Source organism: Pseudophryne corroboree, chromosome 7 (genome assembly GCF_028390025.1).
Source record: "Pseudophryne corroboree isolate aPseCor3 chromosome 7, aPseCor3.hap2, whole genome shotgun sequence".
NCBI classification, from domain to species: Eukaryota; Metazoa; Chordata; class Amphibia; order Anura; family Myobatrachidae; genus Pseudophryne; species Pseudophryne corroboree.
The window spans coordinates 72,568,967-72,591,261 of record NC_086450.1 but is presented as its reverse complement, the minus strand read 5'-3'; the positions used below and the strand labels follow the sequence as shown (position 1 = coordinate 72,591,261).

Here is a 22,295-nt window from a genome sequence, read left to right as displayed (position 1 = left end):
TATCTGCAATAACTCCTAAGTGGCACACATGATTTACTTTACTGGGTCTATAGCTAGCTAAAAAGCAACAGAAAATACAGTATATACAGTAACCTATTTCCTTTAATGGCTGGGTTTGACACTTTCTCAACAGAGGCTTAAGGAGCTGAAACAGAGGGAATTCTCTCGAAATGTATCATCAAAATTAAGAAGAAATGAAAGAAAGCAAAAAAAGTATCTGCAAAGGTTCCGCAAGTCGTCTGATTATAAAAGACAAACAACTTGGTGAGTAGAAAACTAAAAAACAATTTGTCACAGCGCACTAGAGTTAAAAAAAAACATATTTGTTTTTATTTTAAACACAGGGTTAATATAACAGCAATTCACATCATTTTAGCCCTTCCTCCATACGAACTCGCAATTTTCTCTCTATTGTGCCCACTTCATTAGGGAATGAGGGGGACTTCCCAAAAATTTGTGAGTCTCCCGAGACTTCCAGGAGAGTAGATAAGTATGTATACAATTACTGTGCCCCAGGCCCAAAGACAGACTGGAGCAAAAATTCAGCCCTGGCATTCATCTTGAGCATGCTCCATAGGCGCTCGTGCACTGGAAAAGGTAGTGTGGCCACATGGCACGGGTGTGGTGCAAGTTACGATGGCATAGCCTCATGGTATGCGCTGTCTAAGTACACCGGCTGAACAGAGCACCGGGAAGCAGACCTGCGCGGTCTGGCCTTCAAACGCAGGATCACCTCATTGATCCATCAGCCCTTCTGGTACATCTGGGATCTGCTCCCTCTGGCATAGTATATTTAGGTGCCAGAGAGAATGGGGAGAAGCGTGGCTCAGGCTCTCAAAGAGGTAAAATATACAGGTACAGCCCTAGCTTAAGTTGTATTGTATTTATATACAGACGTGTTACAGAAATATTACAGTACAGTGTTCACAGTATAGGGTTAGGGTTACACACACACACAACGTACAGTATAGGGATTCACACGATAATATTCATTATGGGAACTGCACAGGGCTCACAGCGGTACTAGAGTGCTGAGACAATTGATGATCCAGCAACTAAATAGCTAGGAGTCAGGTGTTATCCATGCTGGCGATTAGACAATTACCTTATACCTTACCACGAACAGAGTAATGCTGGGTACATACTTATAAATATATCTGCAGATTAATTGATATGCAAATATATCTATAGACGGACCGGGCAGTGTGTTGTGCATACACACTGCCCGATCAGTCGGGACTGACGTCATGAACTTGGCGGGCATTTACATGCACCCACTCAGTTGTGTTGTCAATCACCGCCTGTCGTCTGCAGCAAGTGTACGGGCGATCGACTGACCGCCTGTACACACAGCATAGTTGCCTACCCTCCCGCATTCTGCAGGAGACTACCTGAAATAGCAGCAATCTCCCTGACTCCCTGAATAGACCAGCAATCTCCCTGATTGCACCTTACCCCCATTATGCAGCTATTACATTCTTGGGGGGAAAAATAAATCAGAGATACATACATTCAAGTGGGATCATCTGCCCTATTTCACTGTATTGGTTATAAAGCACAATGATCCCTATGGCTGCATGCATTTTAAATAAGGTTTCTCGTGGCAACTTGCAGTATATGGGACGTCTTGTAAAATACAATACACGAGCAAATCCTGCAAAATATCAGTGTCTTTTCTTCAACAAGTATATCTCACTAACTTTGGGGCTCATTTACATTTGGATGCAACTCATTTTCATGACACGTCTCTCAGATGTAGCAGTACACGTCCACACTGATAGGTGTTACTTTCATAATCTCCCTGAAAAGCTTTTTCAAAAGTTGGCAAGTATGACACACAGCACGATGCACCAACATATCGTTAGATATATTGGCCGTCTGCTGTGCTGCAGGGCCGACGCGATATGTCTGTGAACGACGGCGTTCACAGACATATCGCTCGTACACACTGGTTAATGGGAAGCAATATATCGGCGGATATATCGGCCAGTGTGTAACCAGCATTAGGCTGCATTAGGAAACTGGTGACCCCTGGTGGCAAAGAATGGACATTTCTGGGAATTTTGATGTTTCAACTCCTGTTAATATTTATTTAATCTGTGAATTCCAATATTTCTGCTTCAGTATTCATTAGGAAAACATGTAATGTTTATAGGTTTAAAGTGTAAAAGGTTGATAAAATATGATGGTAATATTTATTTAGTATTCACATCAAAACATCTTCCTGTTTAAGAACAACATCATGTTACAAGCTACATAACGCTAATGACCTATTGTGCCCTGACTGTTCCTTTTCTAAGAATGCATAACAATATGTCTATAAATGCAAAAGACCAGGGTCAGACAATCCAGTAACTGTCTCCTATGTATTGCTGCACCATGTAAGACAAAGGCACTGATTCCTATATGTGCAGTATTGGACAGCCGCAGGGAAGCGGCTGTGTGATACCACACATCTAATATGGGGTGTGGTATGCGTGACCGGCGGTCAGCATATCAACGCCGGGATCCTCGCAGCGGAATTACAGCGGGGGGGGTGGCGAGTGCAGCAAGCCCCTTGCGGGATCTGTGGTGACCTCCAGACCGCCGGTCACATAACTAAATCCCCTAATATGCTAATGCGGCAGGAGACGTCTGTAGGAGATAGACGCCTCCTGCGCATATCTGTGATCTGAGTGCTGCGCCGCATTGGATCACCAGCCGCGATGGTCGCAGCCCTCGGCCACCTGTGTAAGCTGAAGCTTGCTCAGACTGGCCGTCAGATCTCCTTTAACAGGACCAGAAAGTCCGACCCTGGTTTCAGCACGCCCACAAAATGGGGGTGAGACTAGAGATGAGCGGGTTCGGTTCCTCGGAATCCGAACCCGCCCGAACTTCAGTTTTTTTTACACGGGGCCGAGCGACTCGGATCTTCCCGCCTTGCTCGGTTAACCCGAGCGCGCCCGAACGTCATCATCCCGCTGTCGGATTCTCGCGAGGCTCGGATTCTATCGCGAGACTCGGATTCTATATAAGGAGCCGCGCGTCGCCGCCATTTTCACACGTGCATTGAGATTGATAGGGAGAGGACGTGGCTGGCGTCCTCTCCGTTTAGAGTGACTAGTACTAGAGAGAGACACAAATTTTGGGGAGCATATAGGAGGAGTACTACTTGCTGCTGATAGTGTGACCAGTGCCACCAGTTTAATTAATCCGTTCTCTGCCTGAAAAAAAACGATACACAGTGTGACACAGTCACACATACCATATCTGTGCTCAGCCCAGTGTGCTGCATCATATACTGTATATCATTATCTGACTGCTGAGTGCTCACTGCTCACACAGCTTAATTGTGGGGGAGACTGGGGAGCAGTTATAGCAGGAGTACATATTTTAAGTACAGTGCACACTTTTGCTGCCAGAGTGCCACTGCCAGTGTGACTGACCAGTGACCACTGACCACCAGTATTGTGATTGTCTGCTGACCACCAGTATATTGTGATTGTCTGCCTGAAAAAGTTAAACACTCGTCGTGTGGTGTTTTTATAAACGCATTCTGCAGACAGTGTCCAGCAGGTCCGTCATTACATAATATATACCTGTCCGGCTGCAGTACTAGTGTGATATATATATATATATTTTAATTTTATCTCATTATCATCCAGTCTATATTAGCAGCAGACACAGTACGGTAGTCCACGGCTGTAGCTACCTCTGTGTCGGCAGTCGCTCGTCCTTCCATAATTTTATACCACCTACCCGTGGTTTTTTTTTTTTCTATCTTCTTGATACTAGTAGCTTACTTTAGGAGTCTGCAGTGCTGACAGACAGTGTCCAGCAGGTCCGTCATTACATAATATATACCTGTCCGGCTGCAGTGCTAGTGTGATATATATATATATTTTAATTTTATCTCATTATCATCCAGTCTATATTAGCAGCAGACAAAGTACGGTAGTCCACGGCTGTAGCTACCTCTGTGTCGGCAGTCGCTCGTCCATCCATAATTGTATACCACCTACCCGTGGGTTTTTTTTTTTCTATCTTCTTGATACTAGTAGCTTACTTTAGGAGTCTGCAGTGCTGACAGACAGTGTCCAGCAGGTCCGTCATTACATAATATATACCTGTCCGGCTGCAGTACTAGTGTGATATATATATATATTTTAATTTTATCTCATTATCATCCAGTCTATATTAGCAGCAGACACAGTACGGTAGTCCACGGCTGTAGCTACCTCTGTGTCGGCAGTCGCTCGTCCATCCATAATTGTATACCACCTACCCGTGGTTTTTTTTTTTCTATCTTCTTGATACTAGTAGCTTACTTTAGGAGTCTGCAGTGCTGAGTCTGACAGACAGTGTCCAGCAGGTCCGTCATTACATAATATATACCTGTCCGGCTGCAGTACTAGTGTGATATATATATATTTTAATTTTATCTCATTATCATCCAGTCTATATTAGCAGCAGACACAGTACGGTAGTCCACGGCTGTAGCTACCTCTGTGTCGGCAGTCGCTCGTCCATCCATAATTGTATACCACCTACCCGTGGTTTTTTTTTTTTTTCTATCTTCTTGATACTAGTAGCTTACTTTAGGAGTCTGCAGTGCTGACAGACAGTGTCCAGCAGGTCCGTCATTACATAATATATACCTGTCCGGCTGCAGTACTAGTGTGATATATATATATATTTTAATTTTATCTCATTATCATCCAGTCTATATTAGCAGCAGACACAGTACGGTAGTCCACGGCTGTAGCTACCTCTGTGTCGGCAGTCGCTCGTCCATCCATAATTGTATACCACCTACCCGTGGTTTTTTTTTTTTCTATCTTCTTGATACTAGTAGCTTACTTTAGGAGTCTGCAGTGCTGAGTCTGACAGACAGTGTCCAGCAGGTACGTCATTACATAATATATACCTGTCCGGCTGCAGTACTAGTGTGATATATATATATATTTTAATTTTATCTCATTATCATCCAGTCTATATTAGCAGCAGACACAGTACGGTAGTCCACGGCTGTAGCTACCTCTGTGTCGGCAGTCGCTCGTCCATCCATAATTGTATACCACCTACCCGTGTTTTTTTTTTTTTCTATCTTCTTGATACTAGTAGCTTACTTTAGGAGTCTGCAGTGCTGAGTCTGACAGACAGTGTCCAGCAGGTCCATCATTACATAATATATACCTGTCCGGCTGCAGTACTAGTGTGATATATATATATATTTTAATTTTATCTCATTATCATCCAGTCTATATTAGCAGCAGACACAGTACGGTAGTCCACGGCTGTAGCTACCTCTGTGTCGGCAGTCGCTCGTCCATCCATAATTGTATACCACCTACCCGTGGTTTATTTTTTTTTTCTATCTTCTTGATACTAGTAGCTTACTTTAGGAGTCTGCAGTGCTGACAGACAGTGTCCAGCAGGTCCGTCATTACATAATATATACCTGTCCGGCTGCAGTACTAGTGTGATATATATATATATTTTAATTTTATCTCATTATCATCCAGTCTATATTAGCAGCAGACACAGTACGGTAGTCCACGGCTGTAGCTACCTCTGTGTCGGCAGTCGCTCGTCCATCCATAATTGTATACCACCTACCCGTGGTTTATTTTTTTTTTCTATCTTCTTGATACTAGTAGCTTACTTTAGGAGTCTGCAGTGCTGACAGACAGTGTCCAGCAGGTCCGTCATTACATAATATATACCTGTCCGGCTGCAGTACTAGTGTGATATATATATATATTTTAATTTTATCTCATTATCATCCAGTCTATATTAGCAGCAGACACAGTACGGTAGTCCACGGCTGTAGCTACCTCTGTGTCGGCAGTCGCTCGTCCATCCATAAGTATACTAGTATCCATCCATCTCCATTGTTTACCTGAGGTGCCTTTTAGTTGTGCCTATTAAAATATGGAGAACAAAAATGTTGAGGTTCCAAAATTAGGGAAAGATCAAGATCGACTTCCACCTCGTGCTGAAGCTGCTGCCACTAGTCATGGCCGAGACGATGAAATGCCAGCAACGTCGTCTGCCAAGGCCGATGCCCAATGTCATAGTACAGAGCATGTAAAATCCAAAACACCAAATATCAGTAAAAAAAGGACTCAAAAATCTAAAATAAAATTGTCGGAGGAGAAGCGTAAACTTGCCAATATGCCATTTACCACACGGAGTGGCAAGGAACGGCTGAGGCCCTGGCCTATGTTCATGGCTAGTGGTTCAGCTTCACATGAGGATGGAAGCACTCAGCCTCTCGCTAGAAAAATGAAAAGACTCAAGCTGGCAAAAGCACCGCAAAGAACTGTGCGTTCTTCGAAATCACAAATCCACAAGGAGAGTCCAATTGTGTCGGTTGCGATGCCTGACCTTCCCAACACTGGACGTGAAGAGCATGCGCCTTCCACCATTTGCACGCCCCCTGCAAGTGCTGGAAGGAGCACCCGCAGTCCAGTTCCTGATAGTCAGATTGAAGATGTCAGTGTTGAAGTACACCAGGATGAGGAGGATATGGGTGTTGCTGGCGCTGGGGAGGAAATTGACAAGGAGGATTCTGATGGTGAGGTGGTTTGTTTAAGTCAGGCACCCGGGGAGACACCTGTTGTCCGTGGGAGGAATATGGCCGTTGACATGCCTGGTGAAAATACCAAAAAAATCAGCTCTTCGGTGTGGAAGTATTTCAACAGAAATGCGGACAACATTTGTCAAGCCGTGTGTTGCCTTTGTCAAGCTGTAATAAGTAGGGGTAAGGACGTTAACCACCTCGGAACATCCTCCCTTATACGTCACCTGCAGCGCATTCATAATAAGTCAGTGACAAGTTCAAAAACTTTGGGCGACAGCGGAAGCAGTCCACTGACTAGTAAATCCCTTCCTCTTGTAACCAAGCTCACGCAAACCACCCCACCAACTCCCTCAGTGTCAATTTCCTCCTTCCCCAGGAATGCCAATAGTCCTGCAGGCCATGTCACTGGCAATTCTGACGAGTCCTCTCCTGCCTGGGATTCCTCCGATGCATCCTTGCGTGTAACGCCTACTGCTGCTGGCGCTGCTGTTGTTGCTGCTGGGAGTCGATGGTCATCCCAGAGGGGAAGTCGTAAGCCCACTTTTACTACTTCCACCAAGCAATTGACTGTCCAACAGTCCTTTGCGAGGAAGATGAAATATCACAGCAGTCATCCTGTTGCAAAGCGGATAACTGAGGCCTTGACAACTATGTTGGTGTTAGACGTGCGTCCGGTATCCGCCGTTAGTTCACAGGGAACTAGACAATTTCTTGAGGTAGTGTGCCCCCGTTACCAAATACCATCTAGGTTCCACTTCTCTAGGCAGGCGATACCGAGAATGTACACGGACGTCAGAAAAAGACTCACCAGTGTCCTAAAAAATGCAGTTGTACCCAATGTCCACTTAACCACGGACATGTGGACAAGTGGAGCAGGGCAGGGTCAGGACTATATGACTGTGACAGCCCACTGGGTAGATGTATGGACTCCCGCCGCAAGAACAGCAGCGGCGGCACCAGTAGCAGCATCTCGCAAACGCCAACTCTTTCCTAGGCAGGCTACGCTTTGTATCACCGGTTTCCAGAATACGCACACAGCTGAAAACCTCTTACGGCAACTGAGGAAGATCATCGCGGAATGGCTTACCCCAATTGGACTCTCCTGTGGATTTGTGGCATCGGACAACGCCAGCAATATTGTGTGTGCATTAAATATGGGCAAATTCCAGCACGTCCCATGTTTTGCACATACCTTGAATTTGGTGGTGCAGAATTTTTTAAAAAACGACAGGGGCGTGCAAGAGATGCTGTCGGTGGCCAGAAGAATTGCGGGACACTTTCGGCGTACAGGCACCACGTACAGAAGACTGGAGCAACACCAAAAACGCCTGAACCTGCCCTGCCATCATCTGAAGCAAGAAGTGGTAACGAGGTGGAATTCAACCCTATATATGCTTCAGAGGTTGGAGGAGCAGCAAAAGGCCATTCAAGCCTATACAATTCAGCACGATATAGGAGGTGGAATGCACCTGTCTCAAGCGCAGTGGAGAATGATTTCAACGTTGTGCAAGGTTCTGCTGCCCTTTGAACTTGCCACACGTGAAGTCAGTTCAGACACTGCCAGCCTGAGTCAGGTCATTCCCCTCATCAGGCTTTTGCAGAAGAAGCTGGAGACATTGAAGGAGGAGCTAACACGGAGCGATTCCGCTAGGCATGTGGGACTTGTGGATGGAGCCCTTAATTCGCTTAACAAGGATTCACGGGTGGTCAATCTGTTGAAATCAGATCACTACATTTTGGCCACCGTGCTCGATCCTAGATTTAAAACCTACCTTGGATCTCTCTTTCCGGCAGACACAAGTCTGCTGGGGTTCAAAGACCTGCTGGTGAGAAAATTGTCAAGTCAAGCGGAACGCGACCTGTCAACATCTCCTCCTTCACATTCTCCCGCAACTGGGGGTGCGAGGAAAAGGCTCAGAATTCCGAGCCCACCCGCTGGCGGTGATGCAGGGCAGTCTGGAGCGACTGCTGATGCTGACATCTGGTCCGGACTGAAGGACCTGACAACGATTACGGACATGTCGTCTACTGTCACTGCATATGATTCTCTCCCCATTGAAAGAATGGTGGAGGATTATATGAGTGACCGCATCCAAGTAGGCACGTCAGACAGTCCGTACTTATACTGGCAGGAAAAAGAGGCAATTTGGAGGCCCTTGCACAAACTGGCTTTATTCTACCTAAGTTGCCCTCCCACAAGTGTGTACTCCGAAAGAGTGTTTAGTGCCGCCGCTCACCTTGTCAGCAATCGGCGTACGAGGTTACTTCCAGAAAATGTGGAGAAGATGATGTTCATTAAAATGAATTATAATCAATTCCTCCGTGGAGACATTGACCAGCAGCAATTGCCTCCACAAAGTACACAGGGAGCTGAGATGGTGGATTCCAGTGGGGACGAATTGATAATCTGTGAGGAGGGGGATGTACACGGTGATATATCGGAGGATGATGATGAGGTGGACATCTTGCCTCTGTAGAGCCAGTTTGTGCAAGGAGAGATTAATTGCTTCTTTTTTGGTGGGGGTCCAAACCAACCCGTCATTTCAGTCACAGTCGTGTGGCAGACCCTGTCACTGAAATGATGGGTTGGTTAAAGTGTGCATGTCCTGTTTATACAACATAAGGGTGGGTGGGAGGGCCCAAGGACAATTCCATCTTGCACCTCTTTTTTCTTTAATTTTTCTTTGCGTCATGTGCTGTTTGGGGAGTATTTTTTTGAAGGGCCATCCTGCGTGACACTGCAGTGCCACTCCTAGATGGGCCAGGTGTTTGTGTCGGCCACTAGGGTCGCTTATCTTACTCACACAGCTACCTCATTGCGCCTCTTTTTTTCTTTGCGTCATGTGCTGTTTGGGGAGTGTTTTTTGGAAGGGCCATCCTGCGTGACACTGCAGTGCCACTCCTAGATGGGCCAGGTGTTTGTGTCGGCCACTAGGGTCGCTTAGCTTACTCACACAGCTACCTCATTGCGCCTCTTTTTTTCTTTGCGTCATGTGCTGTTTGGGGAGTGTTTTTTGGAAGGGCCATCCTGCGTGACACTGCAGTGCCACTCCTAGATGGGCCAGGTGTTTGTGTCGGCCACTAGGGTCGCTTAGCTTACTCACACAGCTACCTCATTGCGCCTCTTTTTTTCTTTGCGTCATGTGCTGTTTGGGGAGTGTTTTTTGGAAGGGCCATCCTGCGTGACACTGCAGTGCCACTCCTAGATGGGCCAGGTGTTTGTGTCGGCCACTAGGGTCGCTTAGCTTACTCACACAGCTACCTCATTGCGCCTCTTTTTTTCTTTGCGTCATGTGCTGTTTGGGGAGTGTTTTTTGGAAGGGCCATCCTGCGTGACACTGCAGTGCCACTCCTAGATGGGCGAGGTGTTTGTGTCGGCCACTAGGGTCGCTTAGCTTACTCACACAGCTACCTCATTGTGCCTCTTTTTTTCTTTGCGTCATGTGCTGTTTGGGGAGTGTTTTTTGGAAGGGCCATCCTGCGTGACACTGCAGTGCCACTCCTACATGGGCCAGGTGTTTGTGTCGGCCACTAGGGTCGCTTAGCTTACTCACACAGCTACCTCATTGCCCCTCTTTTTTTCTTTGCGTCATGTGCTGTTTGGGGAGTGTTTTTTGGAAGGGCCATCCTGCGTGACACTGCAGTGCCACTCCTAGATGGGCCAGGTGTTTGTGTCGGCCACTAGGGTCGCTTATCTTACTCACACAGCTACCTCATTGCGCCTCTTTTTTTCTTTGCGTCATGTGCTGTTTGGGGAGTGTTTTTTGGAAGGGCCATCCTGCGTGACACTGCAGTGCCACTCCTAGATGGGCCAGGTGTTTGTGTCGGCCACTAGGGTCGCTTAGCTTACTCACACAGCTACCTCATTGCGCCTCTTTTTTTCTTTGCGTCATGTGCTGTTTGGGGAGTGTTTTTTGGAAGGGCCATCCTGCGTGACACTGCAGTGCCACTCCTAGATGGGCCAGGTGTTAGTGTCGGCCACTAGGGTCGCTTAGCTTACTCACACAGCTACCTCATTGCGCCTCTTTTTTTCTTTGCGTCATGTGCTGTTTGGGGAGTGTTTTTTGGAAGGGCCATCCTGCGTGACACTGCAGTGCCACTCCTAGATGGGCCAAGTGTTAGTGTCGGCCACTAGGGTCGCTTAGCTTACTCACACAGCTACCTCATTGCGCCTCTTTTTTTCTTTGCGTCATGTGCTGTTTGGGGAGTGTTTTTTGGAAGAGCCATCCTGCGTGACACTGCAGTGCCACTCCTAGATGGGCCAGGTGTTTGTGTCGGCCACTAGGGTCGCTTAGCTTACTCACACAGCTACCTCATTGCGCCTCTTTTTTTCTTTGCGTCATGTGCTGTTTGGGGAGTGTTTTTTGGAAGGGCCATCCTGCGTGACACTGCAGTGCCACTCCTAGATGGGCCAGGTGTTTGTGTCGGCCACTAGGGTCGCTTATCTTACTCACACAGCTACCTCATTGCGCCTCTTTTTTTCTTTGCGTCATGTGCTGTTTGGGGAGTGTTTTTTGGAAGGGCCATCCTGCGTGACACTGCAGTGCCACTCCTAGATGGGCCAGGTGTTTGTGTCGGCCACTAGGGTCGCTTAGCTTAGTCATCCAGCGACCTCGTGCAAATTTTAGGACTAAAAATAATATTGTGAGGTGTGAGGTGTTCAGAATAGACTGAAAATGAGTGGAAATTATGGTTTTTGAGGTTAATAATACTTTGGTATCAAAATGACCCCCAAATTCTATGATTTAAGCTGTTTTTTAGTGTTTTTTGAAAAAAACACCCGAATCCAAAACACACCCGAATCCGACAAAAAAAATTCGGTGAGGTTTTGCCAAAACGCGGTCGAACCCAAAACACGGCCGCGGAACCGAACCCAAAACCAAACACAAAACCCGAAAAATTTAAAGTGCACATCTCTAGGTGAGACGCCCCCGATTGTACAACATTCCCCGCTCCACCGCATGTCACTCATGTTGCCGTTAAGTGGGAACATGTGCAGTGCACCCAGCATTGGATTAATACATAAACTAGTAATTTTGCAGCTCTGTTCAATTTGTACACACACACACACACACACACACAAACACACACACACACACACACACACACACGTATAGAACAACGTATGATACAAAAACTGATCTGAACATATACAAAAACATAGACTCATGCAGTTTATACATTTCAGTAGCATTCCATACATCGTATACATGATTATTGTGCAATAGTGGAAACATATAATAAAATGTTTTCTTATGCCATTTGTAGATGAAGACCATCCTCTGGTGGACACAATGCTGTACTGCAAGCAGTGTATAGATATTTTTTTTTCAATTGAATGTTACAGTTCTATATATATATATATATATATATATATATATATATATATGTATATATAAGTATATATAATCAAAGTAAATCTAAGTTTTGATTCAGTAGGTTAATGTTATTGACTTGTACCCTGCCAGACATACTTCACAATGTTTATAATTATCTTTGTGCATATCATATGACTGCCAACACGTAATGCAATAATATGAAGCGCTCTTCTATGAATCTGCTTGATCACTTTCATTGCCGCACAAACTAAAAATAGACATCAAGCAGTGATGTGCCTGAGAAGAAAATGTATTTGTATTTATATAATTCTTAATTAAAGTATTTAATTGAGAAAAATATTATCTTGAAAGTGTATTTATTTTTAAACTTTATTCAAATATTATTTTTGATGAAGGCACGCAAGCTACAATATACAGCACTGTATACTATAATGACTTGGACATTCCATACAGTGTTTTTATTGGAACCTACGAATTTCATAACACGTTAGCTGAGTAATGGTGTATGATGACATATTAATTACTGAGCATTTCTAGAAAATAAGATATTTTGTCCTTCATATACTAGATAGATAAGGTGTCTATGTATCAAGATTAATAAAGGAAAAAAAGGTATCAAGGATGTGCGCTAATTTTCCAGAGATGAAACAATGGTCATGAAATACAGTCTAGTTTATGACAACAAGACAGATGCTTTTATTCTAGACAACCATGATGTTAAAGTGACACAGTGTATTTATCATGGCTCAAAACATACAAAAACATATAAAATTTGATTAAAAAGATATTGCACAGACCCTTGGTTTGTAAACATTAGCAATGTAAACATTAAGGACAGTCTTAGTGCATAATATTTGGGTGAGACTTCTGGTTCATACCGTGCAGGGTATGTGGTGTGTGCCTTGATGTAACAAGATGGGTTCCAGCTGGGCAGCCCAGCACCACACCACAAGCTTAGCCCAAGTTGCAGATGGAAACAGCGGCGGTAATGAAGTCCAAGGAGGCTTACAGGTCCCACTCCAGGCACAACGCGTTTCGGATGATTATCCTTTTTCAAGTGCATAAATTGTAGTGAAGACCGATGTCCTATTTATGGAGCTTATCCGGAAGTGGTGATTTTCAAATTTCCCGCTGTGTTGTGGTCCGACGTCTGGCCGGATCCGGAAGTGTGCGTTCCACCGGCGTTTTGCGTTCCAGTACTAGTCGTAACCGGAAATGACGTTTTGCGTTCCACAGCTTGCCGCGACCGGAAGTAAGCATTCCATTCACTGCGGACTGACTATCTTCTAATCCGCAAACAGATATACATATTCCAAAATAATGTAGATGTGATTCCGGATAATATTCATATTTCGACAAGATTATTTCACCAAATGATCTTCTTAAAGAGAAATAGAGCATGCCAACATATATCTACATGGTACTTCGTATTCCCATGGAGTCCATCCCTATTGGCAATGCTTAATCCTCTTATGTTGATATGAAAAAGAGAAGAACAAAAAATAATTTAAATCATGTTAGATACAAGATCACATCATAAACCACTTTAACTCGAAATCCGCATTAAGGCCATTTGGAACCAAAGTATTTAGGACATATATCCATTCCATTTCTTTTTTAGCTAAACGGATATCTATGTCTCTATTCCTGTTCGATTCTAACACTTGTTCTATGCCAATGAACCTTTTTATTTTCAATTCACAGTTATCATGGCATGTTTTGAAATGCGATGACAGTGGATGATTCAAATGTCCTTTTCTGCATCGCATTTCAAAACAGTGTAGCATAGCATTTTGTATGCAAATTCAGTCGCAGTCACACATACAGTAGAATATAGGCATGCTGCATATCATTTTAATCAGCAGAAGCTGCTCATGCGTCCTATTGCATTGTCTTGCATCTAAGACACATTTTCGCAGCAAAAGACGCTCTGCGCTACCGAGTCCCGCCACGGCATGGCACGACTTATAGGGCCGTTTAGCGTGACTGCAGCAAGGATGAAAGAGGACACATCTGTATATTTATCTTGATACATAGACGAATGAGTCAGGTGGACTTTTGCGCACTCAGGGAAGAAAAGCAGCACACTTTGATTGCCAAGTGACATACAAACACCATATGTCAATTTACAGAATTAATAAAGGAAAAAAAGGTATCAAGGATGTGCGCTAATTTTCCAGAGATGAAACAATGGTCATGAAATACAGTCTAGTTTATGACAACAAGACAGATGCTTTTATTCTAGACAACCATGATGTTAAAGTGACACAGTGCATTTATCATGGCTCAAAACATACAAAAACATATAAAATTTGATTAAAAAGATATTGCACAGACCCTTGGTTTGTAAACATTAGCAATGTAAACATTAAGGACAGTCTTAGTGCATAATATTTGGGTGAGACTTCTGGTTCATTTTTATTTTCATTTTATATTCTCTACTCTGATTGTACATGATTGAAAGAATCACACATCCAACCACGGACATATAATCCAGATGATTGACGTATCCCCCGCCCAATCAGAGTAGAGAATGGGATGCTAAGGAAGGACCAATCAGGAAAGCGACCACAGCATAAAACAGCCACGGAACACTACACGTATAACCCTAGAAAAAGGCACTCGTGCTGAAACGCGTTGGGACCTACAGACATTACTATCTACATTGCCTACAATCATTCTCCTCTCTCCGGCTGGAGAAGGAGACGCATCGGCACTTTCTGTGTACAGCGCGCTCACGTGACCCGGCACGTGATACGCGAAACAGGAAGCCACAGGACGGGACTGAAGACGAAGGAGACCGGCAACTGCAGTTAAGGTGCACGGTCTCTGAGACACGGAGGACACGCAGAGAGAGCAGGCGCAGGAAAACAGGCTTGAGGACGGCAAAGACTCGGTCACCGGCGGCAGGCAGCACCTGCCCCGGCGGTAAGTGTGTACAACACAGCTTATGACCACACCACTCATTGCCGCACATCAGAAGGGTCTGACAGGCGGGACGCCGCACTAGTCACACCATAAACCTCAATAATAGAAACAGCATCAGAAGACACATAGGATTAACCACACCTATGGTAAAGGTGGCCCTTAGGGCACACCTGACATTTTACCTGAGCTGTAGCCTCATCAGTATACCATCAGGAGGGTATACTGGAAAAAAAGGGTAGTCTGCAGGACACACCTGAAAAGTGGTGAGCCAGCCTGGGACATTCACTTACTGACATTGAGACTCAAATCCGGCTATATCACAAATAAAACATTGTGACATAACTAACACTGAGTGGTCATTACCGCATCTCTTCACATAAGGTACACAGACAACACATCACCCCACTGGTTATTACCCACACCTCAAACCAAACAATCCCCAGGTATCCCTTACAGAGCGCGCTGACCAATACGAAATACAGATCATTCTAAGGCCTTGCAAGGCAGCTCCCCAGACTGCAGGCTGCTGTTCCAGGAACCCCACAAGCCAAATAGAAGTGCCACCAGGGCAGCAATGGTTCCACCATCAAGACGCGTGTCCCAGGCGGTATAGGTATATGGTCCTCAAGTTAACTAAAAATGTTTCCTTTCTCCATGACTAATAAGAAGACTTTGGAGCAGTACACATATAGCCTGTGACATAGCAAAGGGGTTTCTGTAGCATGGGTGGATCATAGGGCCTCCAGCCCTATATTTTTTATTTTCCATTTGTAAATTTTCCATATGCTGCAAATGTATTTATTAACAAATGAATACTAAATACTCAGTAGCTGTTAAATATAATATAACTCTACAAATATAAAAAATACATTTATTGGTCATTTTATATGGGTATGCTGCTCCCTCTATGACCTGACCGCAACATAATGATCTGTCTAATAGGTATAAAATGAAAAAGAAGAGAACGCAAATACTGCAATACTGTAAATGCCAAATGATAACTTCACTGAGGTTAAATTAATAGGACAGTCCCTGGAGTTTCTGTGCAGTGGCGCACTTAGGGAAATTTCCTGTTGCCCAGAAATGTCACCCGCACTGAAATCATAATAATTATTTGATTTAGAAGAAGAAAATAACTATGAGAAACATCCCAATTAGTGCTTACAATTTGAAATCCACCTACATCTACCAAAATTGATGCCCCTTTTGCATGAGGTATGAAATTCACTGCGGTGTAGCACTGACACATAATCGGCCTGTATGAAACAAGTGATCAATTATCAGAGTGGAGTGGGACTCCTGCAGGCATAGGCAGCCTCAGAAGATCCTGCTGTGAACAGTTATGTCTTTTATTTCTACTCAGTCAACTCCATACATATGAATATGCTTTTAGTTTTCAACCTTTGATAGGGTTTAATGAACCCTCTGTCTAAGGAACCCATTGCTATTCTTGTAACAATACCAAGTTGTGTGAACATTTAAAATGCTAATTTCTAAGCAACTGGCTGATGTATTTTTAAATGGTAAATTTTTAGTAGTAAAATTGGAAATTAACTTAAATTATTAATATTCGATTTTTATAAGTACTACAGTTAAATGTATTATTTCCTCTAAACTACACAATACCGTCTAAATGTGCTGGTTATTATTATGATGGATATCCCATTTATATGCATGGTGTGTAATGTAGATATGTTAAATATTGATAACCTTGCTCTGAAATCATATAGCGTTGCACTAGTACTTAGAAGTGATAACTATTACGATATAATTATTGTGATTTTGTTCTTTTTTTTTTTCAAAGTGCTCCAGGAAGTGGTCCCATGTTCAAATCAACAACGGTGACTGTTCATGATCATGTACACGGGAGTCTTCAAAGCACTATTGTCCACTCTGCGGAAAGTGACAACCCACAGCTGACCTCCCTCACAAGTATTCATAATGACACAAATATAGCATCTATCCTTTTGTCAAGTTCTGAGAGCTCACAAACTGATAACCAAAACCATCATAAGCACATTCAAAAAGACAACAAACATAAAATAAGTTTCTCCTTTGCATTTCCCAAAAAGACCCCGGTTAAGCTTGAAGCTTCAGCTGCGGTTTTCTATGAGTTCAACGAAGACAATTCGGGTGGTCATGGCTTGGAAAAGAGAAGTGGATTTGTGCCTAGGTCATTTAGTGTTCACTCTCCTTTGCCTATAAATGCAACTTCATACCTAAATTGTGATGAGAAATCTTTGACAATGCCTGAAAAGCAACCATCTACAATATATGCTCCTCAGGAGCCAAATCAGAAACAATCGCATGAAAGTGAGATGAGATCTAAATTATCCTCCGATGTTTGTCAGGTTAAAGTGCCTTTAGACTGTGATGCTCAAGCACAACCTTCAAAAACAGATACATTCACTGATTTGGAACCAAGTGTGGGTGAACATCAGGTTGATGATGAGCAACTGTCAGTAGGATACCAAAAGTTGGATACCGATCTCCTGGAAGAAACAAGTAGTGATATTCATGTTGACCAAGCGATATTAGGCGGTGATGATGCAGGAAGTAAACCTCATGAAAGTCCTACAGACAATGTTTTTGACATCCTTTTATCATCAAATGAGGATGAAAGATTAACGCAAATGAATGAGATGCCACATATGAGGCCAAATGAGGCATTTCATCCCGTGCAAAGAAGAGATGGCTCAAAAGTTCTTCAATGGCCTTCTGAGATGATGAAGTACACCTACACGCAACCGTCAGTCTCATACAGCTGTAACCCTCTACATTTCGACTTTAGGTCATCCAAAGCAATAGATCACAAAAATCAACAGATTTGCCAGAGCAACAATTTGCCAAACCAGTCTAGAGAATATTGCCCAAATACAGTTGACAGTGCCAGTCGTAGATTGAGTTGTGACTCTGTTGTTACAGAGGTCAATAACGACACAATACACACATGTTCTAATATGACAAATACTCCAGGCAATCTGAAATGTTACAGTGTAATCTGCAGTATTAAAGAGGATCAAAAGCACAACATTTCAAGGTACCTTATGGATGATGATTATGAATTTGAAAAGAGAAAAAGTCACAAAAAGTCTTGCAGTACAAAGCAAAAAGGAAGTAGACGAAGGAAATGCAAGTATAAAGTAAAAGTAAGAAGAGGGTCCACACAAAGGCAACGTTGTTATATAAATGGAGATGCTCAAAGAGTCTCGAAAAATTTACAACAACATGTTAGATCAAAAGACTTATTTTGCTCATTAAAAAAATTTACATTTTCCCGTCAGCTGCCACATGCTGGGACACAGCACAAAGAAAGAGAATTGTTAAGAAGACCAACACTGCAGATCAAACGAGAATGTGCGGTTTGGAACATAGATCATGAAAGGGGGTTTGCCAATCAAATAGAAAACGAACACAGCAAGTACACAGGGTCTTTTAATTACCAATCAAAACTCTTGCAACTAAATCATTGCTCTCAAAACATAGCTTATTCTAAAACAATTTGTAGCTGGAGTTCTGACAAAATAGGCTCTAATGAAAAACATGAAACATTTTTAAACCATAGTTGTACTTTCAAAAGAACACGTCGATCTGTCGTTGATGAAATTGAGATGTCCTTTAAGAGACCCCGGCTCTGTAAAAATGTATCATCTTCTCGACTGGTTGTTTTCCCAGAACAAAACATTTCAACTGTGTCTAAGCCCATTAGTCTAAAAAATGTTCAAGCAGTTAATGAAAGGAAAGGTAACAATGCAAGAAAAAACTTACACTGCAAACTACCTGAACATAAATCTTCTTCCTACGAAACAGAGGAATGTCTGTCCCACAACTACTATGAGCTAGATAAAGAGTCTCTAAAGGCAAATGATTTCCTTGAGAAAATAGAAAAGATAAAGCAAGTCGTAGAAAATAAATTAGACCAATTATGTAAGAGTTTGCTTGATTTAAAGCAGGACAGTCAAACTCCATTTTGTTCAGCTGGGAAAAGCATCACTCATGCGACTGATGAAGGCAATTCCCTCACAGTAACAGACTGTGAACCAACGGAATCCCTCCTACAATGTGACTCTGAGCTAACGCAACAGTACAGAAGTCGCTCAGCATCACCGTTGAGACAAGCTTGCAACAAGCAAAGGAAAAATGTTGTGCAAGTTAATTCACATGCTAGAGAAATCCAAACATCACCAGCAAAAGAACCACACGTACACACCAAAACATCTATTACAGAGCAGCTGCTGTCTCATGTAACCCATCCTTGCCAACAGACCCATCTTCCAGAGATATATTCTAAGAAACTTCAACATCATCAAAAGGTTGGATATGGTCCAAATCCTCAGCCTAATGTACTTCCCAGCAGGTTTAAATTAATAATTCCTACAGGAACAATCCAGACTTATGCTACAGTATATCCAGTACCCTTAGAGCCACATTTCTGTTCTGCCTCCGTATCTAGCTTACAGCACAGAGTACCACAGCAGCTAGCGGTTCCATTTGTAGCTGCCTCTGTTGGTAGAGTTACATTTATTGGTCCTCAACAGCCATTTCTGTGTCCACAAACGCAAAGCATCTCAAGAACTCCATTCTATCAAATAACAATGGAACCAGGCTTGTGTGCGGAAGATACATTTCCCTCTTCACCCCAAGTACCCATGGTGGCAAATTCTGTCCTGTGCCATATCCCTGTGCCTATTCCACATGTTCCCCATACAATAATTTTTACACCTATACACTCACAGCTGCCGTCTCTAATTCCTTTACATTCTCTTTTCTAAAGTGAAATATATGCCCTCAAGTTAAGTAAAAGAGCATCATTCCAAAAATATTGGTCAACTTCAAACCTTCTAAAGAGGACTAGAGGAGAAGTTGCCGATGGCAACCAATCACTTTCTAGATATCATTTATTAAGTACATCCTATAAACAGAGCTGGAAGCTCATAGGTTCATATGTGCAACGTCTTCCCCTATCCTCTTTGGAAGGTTTGATACATCTCCCCCTAATTACACTTGATTACTACAAGAAATGGACCAGGCAAGGGCAGATCCCATGTATGAGAAGTCCCAATAACTATACCACATGATAAAGTAAGAGGAAAGCAACCCAACTTCGCCAAGGCTGAAAACTGCTGTACAACAGCACAATAGCCATAATCTATGCAATTTGTGTAACTGGGCAAAGGTTATGCTGTAATCAATAGTAACCAATTATATTCTACATCTGTTTTGTCTAGTACAAACTTGACTGCAATAGGTTATAGCACATTTTTTATGTGTCCTGTGTGCCGGTTTTGATAACTGTCCCCCAATGTGTTCTGTGTTCTTTCTGTATTTTACAAAATAAATTAGGGATTTCACGTAGTACCCCCACATGAGATCAAGTTTCCCATGAAGACCCATGTATAGTGTTGCATTAATATTTGCTGCCAGAACTCATCCATCACGTTTAGTTAATGTGTGTCAGAGACTTAGGTAAGTACCACTGACCTGTAGAAGACCATCACTTAAAACTGTTGTTTTTAGATGTTTTGGCACTACCACATCGTTCCCAGGCCCGTGAGTTCCTAATTCACACCTCACCCTTGATCTGCTCTCCAGGGATTGAAGAAGAATTTTGCATGAATACAACCAGAAGAAAAAATGTATCCAAAATGCTAGGGGGCTCTTTAATTAAAGTATCTTCATTGTTTAGCTATGTGTAACATCACAATGTACTGTTATCTTTTATATTTGGGTATAATGAATTATGATACAAAATAGACACTTGCTGTTTATGGTACATGACACGTGTTTTGTATTTGCTGAAACCACAGTTGTCATTGATCATATTTTAAAGGTTGGTTCCACCTTTTAGCGTGACAAAATATCCAACAATCAATCTTCCTGTTACCCCTTATCTGGACTGTGGAGGTCTTTAAACTCTAGCACCCACATTCTTTGTCTGGAGGGGTCCCTAATGATAGTGGGCCCCAACAAACTAGGGCCCAATTTGGAGTAGTCATAAAAACAACCCTGGTTCAGCCTTACCCACTATCCTAATCATCGCAATTTTGGGGCATCAATACAATATAACAAATGTGCAGCAATGTTATCATAGAGGAGGGGGATGGGGCAACATAGGGATGTGTTTGAAATATATTCCAGCAATGAAGACGGTAAAGGTGTAACAATGAAGATGATGGGTAGTTTATAGGCTTGTCTATCCAAATGATGAATTTATACTGTACTTCAAAGAAGTACCATGTCTGGAATACTAACATGGGTCTACAATAGTGTGCTTGTTTTTGGGTTTTATAGATTCTGTCAGTGCCGGATTAAACCCTGAGGCCCCTAGGTAGTCGAAATCTCGGGGCCCCCTCCCAAATTATTTCCTAAGACGTTTTTAATTTTACCAACCCACAGTCTACGATCTGGAAACTAATTTGAATGTGAAGCCTACGGGTTATATACTTTAAGTTGGCACATTACATGAATACAGTATTTCACTATAGAGTCTTTAAAGTTTAAAGTGGACGGAGATAAAATACCAGCCAACCAGCTCCTATCTGTCATTTTTCAAATCCAGCCTGTAACATGGCAGTTAGGAGCTGATTGGCTGGTACTTTATCTCTCTCCAATTTATCTCCATGCAACTTCTTTGAGTTGATTAATTTTTTTCTATCATTTAGAAACAATTTAAAAAAGAGTGATTGTAATTTTCTTTCAAGATCAAATCAATATTATTTTGATCCATTGTCCTGGGGCTCCTTAGGTGGGTGCCTACTCTGTCTACTTGGTAATCCGGCACTGGATTCAATGCATTTTTTACATGCAATTATATGAAGTTTCTTTACGAGGGCGATACGGATGGCATAAACTCAAAATATATGAATAATAATAAAAAATTATTTATAGAAAATATGTGTCTTTTACAAACATATTCCTTTCATTTTGTTAAGAAATGTACACTTATTTTACGCTTAGATATTTGCACTGCATTTTGTACCATTTTTTTATGAAATTGTTAAATGACTGTTGAATCATCTTGCAAAACACTTGCGCTCATTTACTAACATTGCATTCAGTTGCAGAATTTGCACCAAATCACCATAACTCATTAGCAATTGGGCCTGTATCTGTCTAGTGCAAGTTAGACCATGAAACAGCATATCCAGGTAACTGCTATGGTTCGGTGCATGTTTTGCATGTAAGTGCAGTGTTAGTAAATGAGCCTCATTGTGTAAACTGTTAATATATGACAACAAATAAATGCATTGATTTTACATAATTTATTGTTGCCTTATTTCTATTATGACTCTTAAAATATGTTTAGTGCAGAATGCAGTATTTTCATAATGGAGACTAAACAGTCAGCAATTTTTAGATCACAACTACTGTACAAGTCAAGAGAAAGCAATCTATCCGTTAGGAACACATGACATGATGCACCCCTGTTACTGATACCATATCTGTGCTTACTTTGTCATTGA

At 42.7% G+C, this 22,295-nt stretch overlaps 1 protein-coding gene across 1 annotated transcript in view; it reads left to right on the top strand.

The window, feature by feature from the left end:
• ZNF804A (zinc finger protein 804A) overlaps nucleotides 1-22,093 on the top strand; it is a 252,707-nt gene extending 230,614 nt beyond the window's left edge. The window contains exons 3-4 of the mRNA XM_063933312.1: nucleotides 134-264; nucleotides 16,637-22,093. Coding sequence (XP_063789382.1) covers nucleotides 134-264; nucleotides 16,637-19,604 — 3,099 coding nt within the window. The 3' untranslated portion in view covers nucleotides 19,605-22,093. The remainder of the gene's footprint in view (nucleotides 1-133; nucleotides 265-16,636) is intronic.
• The last annotated feature ends 202 nt before the right edge of the window (nucleotides 22,094-22,295 follow it).